This window comes from Rattus norvegicus, chromosome 12, assembly GCF_021556685.1.
Source record: "Rattus norvegicus strain SHRSP/BbbUtx chromosome 12, alternate assembly SHRSP_T2T, whole genome shotgun sequence".
In the NCBI taxonomy this organism is placed as follows: domain Eukaryota; kingdom Metazoa; phylum Chordata; class Mammalia; order Rodentia; family Muridae; genus Rattus; species Rattus norvegicus.
Genome location: NC_141545.1, coordinates 38955603 through 38971600, shown reverse-complemented (window position 1 = coordinate 38971600; position 15998 = coordinate 38955603). Strand labels below are relative to the sequence as shown.

Below are 15998 nucleotides of genomic sequence, written 5' to 3'. Positions count from 1 at the left end.
TCTTCTTCACGTGATCGCCCACGCTTTCCAGGGAACTAGATTGCGTGGCTACTGGGCGTGGCCTGGGCCCAGTTCGAAGGCCATTTTGTGTCCTTATTGCAATGGTCTGTGAGGATGAATTTCCTGAGGATAAGACTCCTCCCAGACACCAATGCCCCGAGGGGATTGGGGGAAGCGTGGTTCAGATGTGGGCAGCTATGTCTTTGCTCAAAGCCTGGCCTCTCTCTGCTTAACAGGGAAAACAGAGCTAACGCCCAGTTCAAAACCCAGGAGGCCAAAAACACACTCAAGCTATGGAAGAAATCCTACTTCGATATCCGGGCCAAGATTGAGGCTTCCGGTCGGGAGGCACGATGGGAATTTGACCGGAAGCGGCTGTTTGAGAGAACAGACTATATGGCCAACATCTGCCAGGACCTCTCAGATATTCTACGGGTAGGAACCACCTCGGGGATGTGTATGGATTTGTCTAATGGAAGGACGCGTTCTGGCCTTTGGATGAAGGGTGCCATCATGCTGTCGGCCTGCAGTGCCCAGTAGAAAGAAACTATTGAAAGACAGATGTATAGAGTTCTAGAACATACCAGAATGTGCCACTGCACCTCCAGGTCTTTTGTGACTTTGCGTGCATCTAGGCTGTCTGGCCAGTGAGCCTCAGCGGTCCCTGTCTTCACCTTCCCAGTACTGGGATTACAAGCATAAGTCACTATGAATCAAATTTGGGTCCTCATGGCTCTTACTGACTGAATCATCTTCCCAGCAGGCTTTGCAACTCTTCTTTAGGCTCTGACCTCTCTCTGCATGGCCACCTCTGGAGCTCTCCTTGTCTTGGCTTTGAATCCATGACTGGCCCCGTCTGGGGAGCCAGCTCTGTCAATAGTGCACTGCCGCAGCGACCATGAGGGATCTGAGTTCAGATCCCTAGCCCTCTATCTCAGCCTAAACTGAGAGTCTGCTGTAATCCTAGTTCTGGGGAGGTGGATCCCTGAGGTTCAGTGACCACCAGGCTTGATGAATACTAGAGTCCCAGGTTCAGTGAGAGACTCAAAAACCAAACCAAACAAACAAACAAGGTGAGATTCCCACAGGAAGGAGCTGGGGCTGTCTCTGACTCTTGCCTACTTGTGGGACCCTTTTCCTCCTACTGGATTGCCTTGTCCAGCCATGATGGGACACTATGTGCCTGATCTTATTGTAGCATGGTACGGCCATGTTTACTTGATGTCCCTGGGAGGTCTGCTCTTTTCTGAGGGGAGGTAGAGGAGGGTAGTGCGTGAAGGGGGGAGACTAGGGGAAAAGGAGGAAGGGAAACTGTAGCCGGGATATAATATATGAGAGAAGGATTAAACGAGAAAGACAGACAGATAGAGAACAGGCTAAGGCAAGCCGTGGAGAGCAAGCCAGCGAGCTGCTTCGGTTCCTGCCTCGAGTTTCTGCCTTGGCTTCATCACAACGAACGCATTAAAAACCGGGTGAGGGGCGATGGGGGAAGTCACTTGACATCCACCTCGGCTCCTCCTACAAAGCCCGTGCACACACGTGGGCATATACATGCCCTCACACGACCAAACAGGGAACATTCTGGAAAGACAATGGAAACAGGACACCTTCTCTTCCTACATCTTTCTCCTTCGACTTGTCATTACAGCGCATGGACCGTTAAAATCCTTTCTGTACATTTTATTGTTTTTAATCTTTATGACCTTTTTAAAAGAAAAGATGTATTTATTCTATATGAGTACACTGTTACTGTCTTCAGACACCAGAGGAGGGCATTGGATTCCATTACAGATGGTCGTGAGCCACCATGTGGTTGCTGGGAACTGAACTCTGGACCTCTAGAAGAGCAGTCAGGGCTCTTTAACCACTGGGCCATCTCTCCAGCCTGACTTTTTTTTTTTTTTAAAGATAGGGTCTCATGTAGCCCAGGGTAGCCTCAGACTCTCTTTGTCATCGAAGACCTTGAATTTCTGATCCTCCCACTTCTATGTTCCAACCACTAGAAGTTATAGCCATTGATAACTGATGTATGTGTGCCGGGGATGGAAGCCGGGCCTTCATGCGTACCAGGCAAGTGCCTTTACCAACTGAGCCACACCCCAGCCTCAGTGCATCTTTATATGGAGCAAAGTCAGCAGAAAATCCAGATATAAAATTGATGGGCGTGGCGGTGGCCACTTTCAGTCCTAGGACCAGAGAGGCAGGGGTGGGTGAATCTTGGGCTAGCCTGGTCTACCTAGAGAGTTCCAGGCCATCCATGATTACATAGGAGACCCTGTCTCAAAGTAAACAAAGCCCTTCATGCTAACATGGAGTCACTGGGATAACAGGCATGTGTGCGCAAACACATTTTAGCATGGTTGACAGAGTGGAGACCCACACAGCCGGTTAAGCTGTTTTTATTTCGTGTCCTACCAACACCTCCTCCCCACCTCAGCCTGGTAAAGCTACCAAGACCTCTGACTCACCTTCTCTCTGGTGTCCTTGTATGATAGATGACATATTTGGCCACAGTTCACATGGGAAGCACCCAGAATGAGCAAGATACAGAGGGTTATGAACTGCCATATGGTCGGTGGGAATTGAACCCAGGTCCTCTGTAAGACCCTCCAGTGCTCTTAACCACTGAGCCATCTCTCTCGGGCCCCAGGGCCTCTGAGTCTTATCCTGTGTGTATGGGCGTAGTACCCAAGGTCTCAGTACGGGGAGAAGGTTGCCTGTGGGTTGGGACTCTTGAAGCGCTATTTGTTTACGATTCGAATGTTCAAAGTAAACCCAAGGATGCTTAACCCCCTTCCATTCTGTCCCCCGCTACCAGGTCTTGGAAGAATTTTACAACATATTTGGCCCAGAGCTCAAGGCTGTGACAGGGGACCCCAAGAGAATCGACGATGTCCTTTGCAGGGTAGACAGCTTGGTCGCCCCTATGGAGACTCTGAACTTTGACCCCTTCAACATCAGGTCCGCCCCATACTGGAAATACGTGATGGAAGACTTCAAGCTTGAAGTTCTGGCAAGTGATCCAAGCATCGATTCGACCATAGAAGCAGAGGCTCCTTTTAAGGATGCGTGTGTGCATGCACGTGTGTGCGTGCACGTGTGTGTGTGTGTGTGTGTGTGTGTGTGCGCGCGCGCGCGCGCGCGCGCTCGAGTGTTGCATGCATCTGTGTACTCACTCAGAGGCCAGAAGAGGGTGTCTGTCCTGCTGGGCCACACCCCACATACTTCTTTGAGGCAGGGTCTCTCCCTGAGCCCAGCCTCACATTTTCTCCCTGAGGCTGAAACCTAGCAATACTCCTGCCTCTGCCACTGCCCTCAGGGCTGGGGTGGCAGGTGTGGGTCCTGGGGTCCCAACATAGCTCCTCATCCTTGCGAGGCAAGCACTTTCCCGACTGAGCCATGCCCCAGCCCACGAGAGTTTCTCTGACTAGAAGCCAGCTTTCATCAATACACAACAGAGCCCCATCCCAAGCTTCTGAGCCCCCTCACCCAGCTTCTTGGCAAGACTGTGACAAGCTGTAGCCTTTTCTTCCAACTTTTTCTGGTTATTTTTTCTCTTCTTTTGTTTTCTTTTCCCTTCCCCTCCTCCCTCCTTTACCCCCCTCCTTCCCCTCCCATGTCCCTCTAACTTTCCTTCCCTTTCTTCTTCCTCCTCCTCCTCTTTCTTCTGGCAGGTTATTGAGAAAGAAGCAAAAAATTTCATTGACGAATCTTTCAAGACACTTCGCTCGGCGGAAGCGGCCTTCGACATGCTGCTAAAATTCAAACATATCCGATCCCGGGAAGCCATCAACCGGCAGATGATGATGAAGTTTAACGACATCCTGGCACAGTACTATAAGGAGGTGACTACAGGGGACCCATGGCTACCCTGGCAGTGAACACATGACCACAGCCCAGCCCAGAGACACTCCTTTTAAAATGACTGCCAGGGGCTGGGGATTTAGCTCAGTGGCAGAGCGCTTACCTAGGAAGCGCAAGGCCCTGGGTTCGGTCCCCAGCTCCGAAAAAAAGAACCAAAAAAAAAAAAAATGGGGGCTGGGGATTTAGCTCAGTGGTAGAGCGCTTACCTAGGAAGCGCAAGGCCCTGGGTTCGGTCCCCAGCTCCAAAAAAAAGAACCAAAAAAAAAAAAAAATGACTGCCAGCCAGCGGTCACCTCTAGAACAGCTTTGTGGATTTCCAATAATTCAACCCAATCAGGAACTCTTAGATAAAAGAGATTAGAGGGTATAAGAAAGAAAGAAAGTAGTTGTCTTTTTTTTTTTTTTTTAAGATTTACTTATTATTGAGTACACTGTAGCTGTCTTCAGACACACCGGAAGAGGGCATCAGATCCCATTACAGATGGTTGTGAGCCACCATGTGGTTGCTGGGATTTGAACTCAGGACCTCTGGAAGAGCAGTCAATTCTCTTAACCCCTGAGACATCTCTCCAGCCCCTGAGAGTAGTTGTCTTAGTTAGGGTTTCCACTGCTGTGAACAGACATCACGACCAAGCAACTCTTAAAATGGCGATTTAAGGGGGTTGGGGATTTAGCTCAGTGGTAGAGCGCTTGCCTAGCAAGCAGAAGGCCCTGGGTTCGGTCCCCAGCTCCGAAAAAAAGAAAAAAGAAAAAGAAAAAAAAATGGCGATTTAATTGGGGCTGGCTTACAGTCTTAAGAGGCTTAGTCCGTTTATCATCATGGTGGCTGAAGAAGGAGCTGAGAGTTCTACATCTTGATCCAGAGGCAGCCAGGAAGAGACCGACTTTTCCTGCACGGGGCAAAGCTTGAGCATCAGAGCCCTCAAAGCCCGCCTACCTCGTGATACATTTCCCCCATAGGCCACAATTCCTAATAGTAGCCCTTCCCATGGGCTAAGCAAATCCAGACCCCCACAGTAGTAAATGCTAAGCTAGCAGTAAGACTGTATTCTCGTTTAAACCTCCTGGCTCCCCACATACAACAGTGCTGGGATGGACCTGGGGGTGGGGCTAAGTAGGGGGGGGTGGGGATCAAGGCTAGTCACACCTGCCTCATATTTGCACCCTTCAGTCCTCCTCCCTGCCTGGCTGGCAGGGCCTGGGAGGCTGACAAGGGCACCTGTTTGCTTTTCAGATTGATATCGTTAATAAGATCTTTGAGCAGAACCTGGACAACCCTCCGCTCTACAAGAACCACCCTCCCGTGGCAGGCGCCATATGCTGGGAGCGGTCCCTCTTCTACAGGATCAAGCACACCATCCTTCGGTTCATGGAGGTCGAGGAACTCCTGGACAGTGAGAGGGGCCAGGAGGTATGTCACCGCCTCTAGCGGCTGCGTGCGCCATGCGCTCCTTCTTTAGCAGGGTGACTGCCACCTCAGCTGGCCAGTGGCATGCCCGTGCTTGCAGACACCCTGTTTCCTGAGCCTTCATATCCTAGGTTCCTTCTTGCCTTCTCTTCCAGTCTCAGAGCTTAGGAGGCCTGCCTGCCTCTGCCTCCCCAGTGCTGGGATCAAAGGTGTGAGCCACCACCCCCCTGAGACAGTCTTAAGAAGCTCAGACTGACTTCAAACTCACTATTCAGTTGAGATGACTTTGGACTCTTGATTCTTCTGCCTCCATCCCCTGAGTCCTGGGACTAGAGATGGCTGGCACCACAGCTGGCTCCTGTGGTTCTCTCTCGGGGTGGAACCCTGAGGTTTGTGGCTACTAAATAAATGCTCGACCAACTGAGCCGCATGCCCACCCTATGACCGTTGTCATTTTAACTCTAGGCGTCCCTTCCTCGAGAGCTTTTTGTTTGTAGTAAAGCAGAAGATGATAGACATTTTTCCCCCTAAAAAACTTCAGAATTTGGGGCTGGAGAAAGAGAGAGAGAGAGCGCTCAGAGGTTATGAGCAAATCTGGCTTTTTCAAGGGACTTGATTTGGATTCTAGCTCCCACATTGGGTGGCCTACAAACACATGTAACTCTTGCTCCAGGGGATCCAATCCCTCTGGCCTCCACGGGCATTCACACTCAGGTGTGCGTGAACATTCACATACACGTAATTCAAAATTAAACATCTTTTTTTTTATTTTCTTTTCTTTTTTTCGGAGCTGGGGATCGAACCCAGGGCCTTGCGCTTGCTAGGCAAGCGCTCTACCGCTGAGCTAAATCCCCAACCCCAAAATTAAACATCTTTTAAAGATCTGTATAGTGTATATCAGAGACGTTCGAGGGTCACATGATGTACGCTGCCCCATCGAGCCAAGGAAGCTCCTCTTGGTGACACACGGATGGACAGACGTGACTTCCCAGTTCTGGCTGCTGTGTGTGAAGTCTGCACAGTGTTCACGTGTCACATGTTCACGAAAACATTTGTGATTTTTTTTTTTTTTGAGGCAGAGTCTTGCTTCACAGACCAGGTTAGCCTGGAATTTAAGCCTCCCATACATCCCCTAGCCTGAGAGCTGAGATTACAGGTGTGTGCCACCACCGCCCTGGCCTCCTTTTTACTTCCTCTTAGCCATTTAAACATGTTTGATGTTGTATTTATGTATGAATTTCTGTCTGTGTGAGAGTTTGCATACCTCCGTGTAGGTGCCTGCAGAGGGCAATCAGATCCCCTGGAGTCTGAGTTACGGGTGGATATAAGCCGCTTTGTGGGTGTTGGGAGCTGAACCCAGGTCCTCAGGAAGGACAGCAAGTGTTCCTAGTTGCCGAGCCTTCTCTCCAGCTCTCAAAACACATCTAAACCTTTCCTCGTGCACAGACTCTAGTTTGCCGCTCTGTGCTACACCAAGCTTGGTTTTTGAGTCAAAAGACCTTGAGCAGACCCCGCTACCACCCGGCCACCATGTGTGAAAATTTTCCAGAGCGGTGTTACAGAACACTCAAATGCACACGCACGCATAAAAAGAGACGGGGTTGGTAGAGAGAGAGAGAGAGCAAAAGGTGTCCTTTTCTGACAAACGTGACGGGTGCTCCAATCCCTGGCTAGGTGAAGCAGAGGTACCTGGAGGTGGGGAGGAAGATGAAGGAGTATGAAGATGTGAAGTACGAACATTGGAAAGAGACCACAGAGCAGAGCCTCCCGAACCTCATGAAGAAGAGCCTACTCACCAAGGTGTGCCTTTCCACACTCCCCACAGAGCAGGGCAGGCTGCCATCCTCTCGAGGGGATGGAAAGGGAGCAGAGGTACCAGCAGCAGCTATACTGACCCCTTGAATGCCTTCCTCCCCCCTCCCCCCCCCCTTTTTTTTTTTTTTTTGGTTCTTTTTTTTCGGAGCTGGAGACCGAACCCAGGGCCTTGCGCTTCCTAGGTAAGCGCTCTACCACTGAGCTAAATCCCCAGCCCGACAACTAGTTTTAAATGTCACCTTTTGTCACCCTCTTTCCTGGCCTTGGTCCTGACATGTGGCCACCACTCAGGAGGCCAGTGCCTGTGGATCTGGCAGTTTACATATGTTGCCCCTGAAACTCTTCCTAGCAAGTAATTTCTCTGTCACCATGAGGGCCCATGTACCTTGGGGAGATGGGGTTTTCAAGGCCTTGTTTCAGGGGTGTTATTTAAAAAAAAATCTTCCAAGAAACAGAACATGTAATCCACTAGTTCCTGTCGGTGCCCGCCCACTGGGGAAAGGGCCTACATTGCTCTTTGCCGGGTTTGTGTGTAGTTGTGCGAGCAATGACAGACAGTCATTTCCAAGCTGTGTACCTTCTCTTCCACAGAATACCATCACATCTGAGGACTCGGCTGTCATAGACAGGGGAACCATGTTTGTCATCAACTTCTCTCCCGTTCTCAGAGAGATTATTAACGAAACCAAGTACTTAGAGCAGCTGGGATTCACTGTCCCTGAACTGGCGAGGAATGTGGCCCTCCAAGAAGACAAATTCCTCAGGTGACAAGATGATTCTTCAATCAGAGGGGACTGTTTTGGTCTCAGGGCCTCTTGACACTCTTTTGATGTTGTATTTAAGTGTGTGTGTGTGTGTGTGTGTGTGTGTGTGTGTGTGTGTGTGTGTTACCTGTGCATGTGGAGCCCAGAGGTCGACCGTGGGAACCTCAGGCACGGCTCCGCTTGTTTGTCAAGGCAGAATCTCACTGGCCTGAGGCTCACTGGGTTAGCTAGATTGGCTGGCCCGTAACTCACAGGGATCTGCCTGTTCCCACTTCCCCAGGGCTGGCATTACAAAGGTGTGGAACCGTGCTCAGTTTTATGTATGGGAGCTGGGGGTCTGAGCTCAGGGCCTTGTATTTGCAAGGAAAGCAACTGTATCAATGAATTCACCCCTTTAATGTCACCACCTGAAGCTCTTAAAGGTAATTAATAAATATATACCATATATAGTATAACATATAATAGACAATATTAATATATTACATCAATAATTGTATATCACATATCACATTATATACCATATATCATATACTATATACCATATATACCAGATACCATATACTATCTATCATATACCATATACCACATACTATGTATACTATGTACCATATACCATATACTATATAACATATACACCACATATACCATATACATCATATACCACATACTATATACCATATATACCATATACCATATACTATCTATCATATACCATATACTATGTACCATATACTATATACCATATACTATATACTATATACCACATATACCATATACTATCTATCATATACCATATACCATATACTATGTACCATATACTATGTACCATATACTATATACCATATACCACATATACCATATACTATCTTATCATATACCATATACCATATACTATGTACCATATGCTATATACCATATACCATATACTATATACCATCTATCATATACCATATATTATTACCATATGTTATATACTATATACTATATACCATATACTGTATACCATATATACCATATACCATATACTATCTATCATATACCATATACCATATACTATATACTACATATATATTTGAAACATTGAAACAAGACCTCTATGTAGAGTTGGATGCTGTCCTGGAACTTACTCTATAGGCCAATCTGGCTTCAAACTTGCAGAAATTCTCCTGCCTGCCTCAGCCTCCCCCATGCTCAAATTAAAGGCACACACCGCTGTGTCCAGCTCATTTCTTTAAAAAGTATTATTATTATATTTACAGTTTCACTTGTGTGTGCCCCTGTCCACTCTCACCCCTGCCCCCTCCCAGCCCCATCAACCCTCCCCCCTCCTCACAAATCTCCCTTGCACATTCACATCTCTCTGTATCGTTTTGTGACCTGAAGTCAGCCAGGTCTGTGGGACTGAGGGCTGGAGCTGTTACCGGTCAGAGCCTGGTGGGCTCAGCACAAGGGTCTGTGACGAAAGGTGGTGGTTACCCCACCCCCAGTCTAGCCACAGGAAGCTTTAGCAATGGAGGGGTGCAACTAGCAATCCTGATCACACCAGGAGTCAACGCAAAGCAGTGGTTCACACATGGAATTGCTCCTCTGGGCGCAGGACGTTAGCAGGCCCTTCACCATGGATGTGACAGCTACCCCTATGATGCCGGGGATGCTCAGGCCACTCTCTGGCCCTGAGTCTCAGCCGCACATACCCTCTGCAAATGTTCTGATGGCGGGCACTGGCAAGCCAGGCCACTGGGGACATGTTACTGCAGTTCTTAAGGTCACGTCCTACCCTGTATCTCTCACTGTCCCCTGTGCCGGGCACTCAGGTACACAGAGGGAATCCAGCGCATGCTGGACCACTACCACCTGCTGGTCAACACGCTGAACGAGGCAGAGAGCGTGCTTCTGGATGACCACTCCCAGGAGCTGCTCCGGGTGTTCCGGTCTGGGTACAAGAGGCTGAACTGGAACTCACTAGGTAACGGCTCCTAGTCACCTTACAGCATCTTTTACAGTTATTTCTCACATGTGGGGATGGTATGTGCATGTGCGTGTGCAAGAAGTAATCATGCAAATGTGCACACGTGGGTGCGTAAGTAAGCGTGACCTGTCACATGGTCGCTTTGAGGCAGAGACTCTCAAAGCTCCAGGGGCTGGCTGTTTTGGCTCAGCTGGCTAGCCAGCCAACTCTGAGGATCTGCTCGTCTCTGCTCAGAGTGCTGGGGTTTGCACAGCCTTGTCCAGATTTGTATGTGGGCACTGGGAGTTCAAACTCAGGTCCTCATGTTTACAGAGCAAACTCTCTTATCCTATAAGCCACATGCCCAGTCCCTAGAGAGACCTTATATAATGATCTTTTCCTGTAAAACCCAAATATCACAATGGGTTAATATAAACTACACAAACTTATAAAAGTGTGCACACATATACACACAATCATACACACACATGCACATAGAAATTTGCACACACACAGATGTACACACATACATGGGTGCACACAATTATACATATGCACATGTGTGCATGCACACACATATGCACACATATGTACATACAATCATACACATATGTGCATGAACATGCATATACACATGCTCACATTTATGGACATGTATGTACATGTTCAAGCACATCAATGTAAACACGCAGATGTCTGGGGATGCAGTGAGACTCACTGCTAAGCTTGTAGAGGATGTGCCCTGGCCTCTTGGTGCCAGGCCTTCAGGGGCTGAGTGGTTCTTATTCACCTCTCAGTCAGCACAGCTGTGGGAACGGGGTCTGTGAGCTAAGTGGCTTCACCACGGGTGTCGACAATGGGTGGGGGCCAGGCACGGCAGAGATGGAACCGAAATGCTTTCTCTTCTCCAAAGGAATTGCCGACTACATTACTCGCTGCAAACAGGCCATTGGCAAGTTCGAGTCACTCGTCCACCAGATCCACAAAAACGCTGAGGACATCAACTCCAGGCTAACGCTGATCGAGTCCATCAACCTCTTTAGGTCCCCAGTCATCAAAACGGAGGACAAACTCCCAGGTAGGCCTGGCCTCTAGCTTGTCAGCCATAGAAGGAAGGAGAAGCCTGGTGGTCACTATTCTCTGTTGGTCCCACATTCCGTGACTGGAATAAACTGGTCTAAAAACCCCAGCCCTTTACTTGAAGTCTGGTGGCAATGTCCCGTCCTCTCCCATGTCCTGCACGTTACTTAATCGTTTTACAGCCCATGACCACAGCTTGCTTCAGTTCTAGGCTGGAAGCAGGGTCTCTCATATGTTCAGCTAAGTGCTTTGCCACCAAGCCAGGCCCAGCCCTCCAGGCTCTTTACTTTGAGAAAGACAAGGTCTCCAGGCTGGCCTCGAACCCACAGAGATCCATCTGCCGACCTCTGCCTTTTGAGTGCTGGGATTAAAGGCCTGCACCACCCTGCCTAGCTCAAGAATCACTTTCCATCAGTAACTTTGAAATGCTTCTGTCAATAATTTCTTTTTTTCTTTTTTCCTTTTTTTTTAAAGATTTATTTATTTTATTTATATGAGTGCACTGTAGCTGTTTTCAGACACACCAGAAGAGGACATCGGATCCCATTACAGATGGTTGTGAGCCACCATGTGGTTGCTGGGAATTGAACTCAGGATCTCTGGAAGAGCAGTCAGTGCTCTTAACCACTGAGCCATCTCTCCAGCTCATCTTTTTTTCCTTTTTTTCTTTCTTTCTTTCTTTCTTTCTTTCTTTCTTTCTTTCTTTCTTTCTTTCTTTCTTTCTTTTTTTCTTTCTTTCTTTCTTCTTCTTCTTCTTCTTCTTCTTCTTCTTCTTCTTCTTCTTCTTCTTCTTCTTCTTCTTCTTCTCCTTCTCCTTCTCCTCCTCCTCCTCCTCCTCCTCCTCCTCCTCCTCCTCCTCCTCCTCCTCCTCCTCCTCCTCCTCCTTCTTTGGCTCTTTTCAGTTTATTGCATGAAGGAGTGACACTAGTTCAAGTTAAAAGCGGACCCCAAATGATTACATTATATAAGCTGTGAGGTTTTTAAACTTGTGACAAGGGACAGAAGGGAAATTCTACTCATTGCAAGGAAACCCTCACTTAAGCTTCAGAGAGCCATGAGCACTTAAAACCCAGGAACCTTCAGCTGATGGTCCTTAGCTGGTCCAACCTCTATCAGGAACTGGCTCATGTTCTTGCGCTGGTCACCCTGTAGCTGAATTACAACTCCATATTCCGGATGCTCAATTACAGTGCTATGGCAGGCAAATTTCTTCTTAAAACACCTTCACTGGCTTCTTTTTATTGTAAGCATCAGCGATCCCTTGGACAGTTGTAAGGGTCTTCCTGCCGTTTCTCTGTTGAATTCTTATATGGATCTAATCCTCAGTGCCAGCAGGAAGCAGGTCATCACCCTTACTTGCATCAGCAAAAGGGGTGAAAGAGTGGAGGTTCTGGATGGTGGACATACGATACCCTTCCTTTTCCTCGGTGGAAACAGCCTGTGGAAGGCGTCTGCAGGAGAAGGCGGGCAGGAGGTAGCGGGGGCATGGATCATCAGGACTCGAGGGGCTCGAGGGGGAGGCAGCTGAGTCCTCGACTCAGTGACTGGGCTTCTTTTTCTTTTCTTTCTTTTTTTTTTCTATTCTTTTGTTCAGAGCTGGGGACCGAACCCAGGGCCTTGCGCTTGCTAGGCAAGCGCTCTACCACTGAGCCAAATCCCCAACCCCTTCTTTTTCTTTTCTGAGACAGGGTTTCTCTGTGTAGCCCTGGCTATCCCGAAACTAGTTCTGTAGATCAGGCTGGCTCCAAACTTAGAGATCTACCTGCCTCTGCCTTCTGAGTGCTGGAATTAAAGATGTCGGCCATCACCACCCACCTAGCTGCCTTATTTCTTTTCTTGAGATGGGCTTTAACTCTGTTGCCCAAGCTGGCTTTGAACCTGCCATCTTCCTGCCTCAGACTTCCCAGTGCTGGGATTGCAGGAGTGCACCTCCTACATCCGACTGTATGACTTTGTTAACAGTCAGATAAATTCTATTTTATGGGCTCATATTTGCTTTTTCACTCCAGTAGTGGTATTTCTAACTGTCTTTTTTTTTTTTCTTTTCTTTTTTTTCGGAGCTGGGGACCAAACCCAGGGCCTTGCGCTTGCTAGGCAAGCGCTCTACCACTGAGCTAAATCCCCAACCCCTGCCACTGGCTTTGCATGGGGCACGAGCCCCCACCACAGTCCTGGCTGATACCGTCATTCACTTTTTCCTGAGATGAGTGTTAACTTGTAGCACTGAGTCCAGGCCCATGAGGATAGCCCATGACCCATGGCTTCTGCTGCGAAGTCCTGAGTCACAGCTGCCACGTGTAACTAATGTCTCCCTCTACAGGCATAAAGTACTTTCCTTTTATAATTTTATCTATTCTTACTTTAGGCAGATGGGTGTTTTGCCTGCCTGTTTGTGTACAACATGCATGCAGTGTCTGCAGGGGCAGAAGCTGGCATCAGATCCTCCGGAATTGGGGTTACAGATGGTTATGAGCCGCCATGTAGGTCCTGGGAAGTAATCCAGGGCCTCTGCAAGAGCAGCCAGTGCTCTTGATCACTGAGCAATCTCTTTTTAATTTTCTTACACGTCTGTGTGTTGTTAGTGGCTTTTTTTTTTTCTTTTCTTTTTTTCGGAGCTGGGGACCGAACCCAGGGCCTTGTGCTTGCTAGGCAAGCGCTCTACCACTGAGCCAAATCCCCAACCCCTAGTGGCTTTTTTATAAGGGTGTTGCTGTTTTCCTTTAAACCCAGCTAGCTCCCAAATAATTGAGATCGCACTATTATATTTATCTAACAAGCTTTAAGGGCACAACAACTGAGCAGTACTCCTCTATTTTAATCCTCTAAGCTAATCTAGCTACCTCTTAGTCAAAGTCCCCAGAATATTTGAATTTTAGTATTGATCTGGCTTTCTCTGCTCCAGGTGTCTTCTCATGTCATCTCCTGGACTCTCCCTGTGGCTAACCCCCCATCCCCTTCTTGTTTCTCTCTCCTCCTTCTCGGGGCTGTTAGAAAATCCAGACCTATTTTCTCTCCTGCTCACTCCTTGCCTGATCAGCTAGCTTTATTGACCAATCTGGGAAAAATTGGGAAGGAATTTTTTTTTAACTTTTAAAAAAAGATTTATTTATTTTATGTATCTGAGTGTTCTATGTACACCTGCACGCCAGAAGAGGGCACCAGATCCCATTACAGATGGTTGTGAGCCACCATGTGGTTGCTGGGATTTGAACTCAGGACCTCTGGAAGAGCAGTCAGCGCTCTTAACCACTCCCCAGCCTGGTGGGCAGGAATGTTTCTACAATATTGAGATAGGAGATTCTCAGAATCAGTATGTGAATAATCCAAGGATAAATCTTTACTCAGTATATAACAGCATTATGCCTACAGTGTGTGTGTGTGTGTGTGTGTGTGTGTGTGTGTGTGTGTGTATGTGTGTGTGTGTGTGTGTTTCTATGCTGTACCTGTGGAAGTCAGAGGACAGCTTGCAGAAGTTGGTTCTCTCCTCCTGCTACGTGGGTTCACGAGGACTGAACTCAGATCGTCAGGCTTGGTGGCAAGCCCCTTTATCTGTCAAGCCATCTCACTGGCCCTTGAAAGTATTTCCATGCTGTAGGGTTGTTGTGTGTCACTCTTGTCCCTCTCTACAGGTGTAAAAGAGTTCTTCGAGTACATCGAACGAGAAAGGAGCAGGGATGTGGATCACATGGTCCGGTGGTACATGGCTATCGGGCCTCTGCTGACCAAGGTAGAAGGCCTGGTCGTACACACCAACACAGGCAGGGCCCCCAAGCTGGCCTCCTACTATGAGTACTGGGAAGGCAAGATCTATGATGTCTTGGTGAAGCTCATCCTCAAGTAAGCACACCTGTGTCATGCATGGGCTGCTTGCGAGTTACAGGCTGTGACGGGCAGCTGAGCCCCGGCAGGATGGGGGGCTGAGCAGGGAGGGGTACCCTCTGTGTAGACCCCTGTTCCTATGAGGCCCTAGCGGCACACAAAGCCTGCTGTGTGACTTTCTGCTTCTGGGAGTCAGGATATCTATGTGTCTGCCTGGCAGGAGAAGGCACAAGTAGAGCTATTTCTTGGAGGGCAGGTGACACAGACCCCTGCCTGCTGTCTTCTGTGGGTCCTGTGACCCAGCAGCATGGCTGGGCCAGCTGGTAGACACACACATTGTAACTTGGAGACGTTCTAAGAAGCCAGCCCGTGAGTGGCATCTCTGTGACTCCGAGTCGTCCTGGCAAAGGCAGTGTCGGGTGCTGTGGGGAGTGGAGAAATTGGCTCTCCCTGCAGCTGGACCTACAGGCAGGTGTGAGCCGCCTGGCATGGGTGATGGAGACCAAACTCGGTTCTCCAGGCACCTTATCTGGAGCTACTTTTTACAGTATTTGCCTAATATGGTGTATCTTCCCATAATCTATCCATCTATCCACCATGTCTCTATCCTCTCCTATCATCTATCCATCCATTCATGTTTATATCTACCCATCCATCCATCCATCCATCCACTCATCTATCCATCCATCCACCCACTCATTTATCCATTCATTCACCCACCCACCCATCCATCATCCATCCATCCATCCACCTTCCCACCCATGCATCCATTCACTCATCCATCTATCCACCTACCACACACACATCCACCCTCCCATCCACTCATCCATCCATCCATCCATCCATCCATCCATTCATCTATTCATCTACCCATCCATCCACTCATCCATCCATCCATCCATCCACCCACCCATGAATGCATCCATCCATCCATCCATCCATCTATCCATCCATCCATCCATCCATCCACTCATCTATCCATCCATCCATCCATCCATCCACCCATGAATGCATGCATGCATCCATCCATCCATCCATCCATCCACCCATCCATCCATCCATCCACCCATGAATGCATGCATCCATCCACCCATCCATCCATCCATCCATCCATCCATGCATCTATCCATCCACCCATACATTCATCTACCCACCCATGCATCCATTCACTCATCCATCTATCCACCTACCACACACACATCCACCCACCCATCCACTCATCCATCCATCCATCCATCCATCCATCCATCCATCCATCTATCCATCCATCCACCCATGAATGCATCCATCCATCCATCCA

General features: G+C 48.5%; 1 protein-coding gene and 1 pseudogene across 2 annotated transcripts in view; one reads left to right on the top strand and one right to left on the bottom strand.

Annotated features, from left to right (window-relative positions):
• Positions 1-15998, top strand: part of Dnah10 (dynein, axonemal, heavy chain 10) — a 124059-nt gene that overhangs the window by 19650 nt on the left and 88411 nt on the right. For both annotated transcript variants that reach the window (XM_087579736.1, XM_087579735.1), the window contains exons 10-18: positions 237-435; positions 2819-3013; positions 3675-3845; positions 5099-5275; positions 6947-7072; positions 7679-7851; positions 9666-9817; positions 10713-10877; positions 14509-14716. In XM_087579736.1, the coding sequence (XP_087435862.1) occupies positions 237-435; positions 2819-3013; positions 3675-3845; positions 5099-5275; positions 6947-7072; positions 7679-7851; positions 9666-9817; positions 10713-10877; positions 14509-14716 (1566 nt within the window). The remainder of the gene's footprint in view (positions 1-236; positions 436-2818; positions 3014-3674; positions 3846-5098; positions 5276-6946; positions 7073-7678; positions 7852-9665; positions 9818-10712; positions 10878-14508; positions 14717-15998) is intronic.
• On the bottom strand, positions 11903-12323 carry LOC103691347 (eukaryotic translation initiation factor 1 pseudogene; annotated as a pseudogene).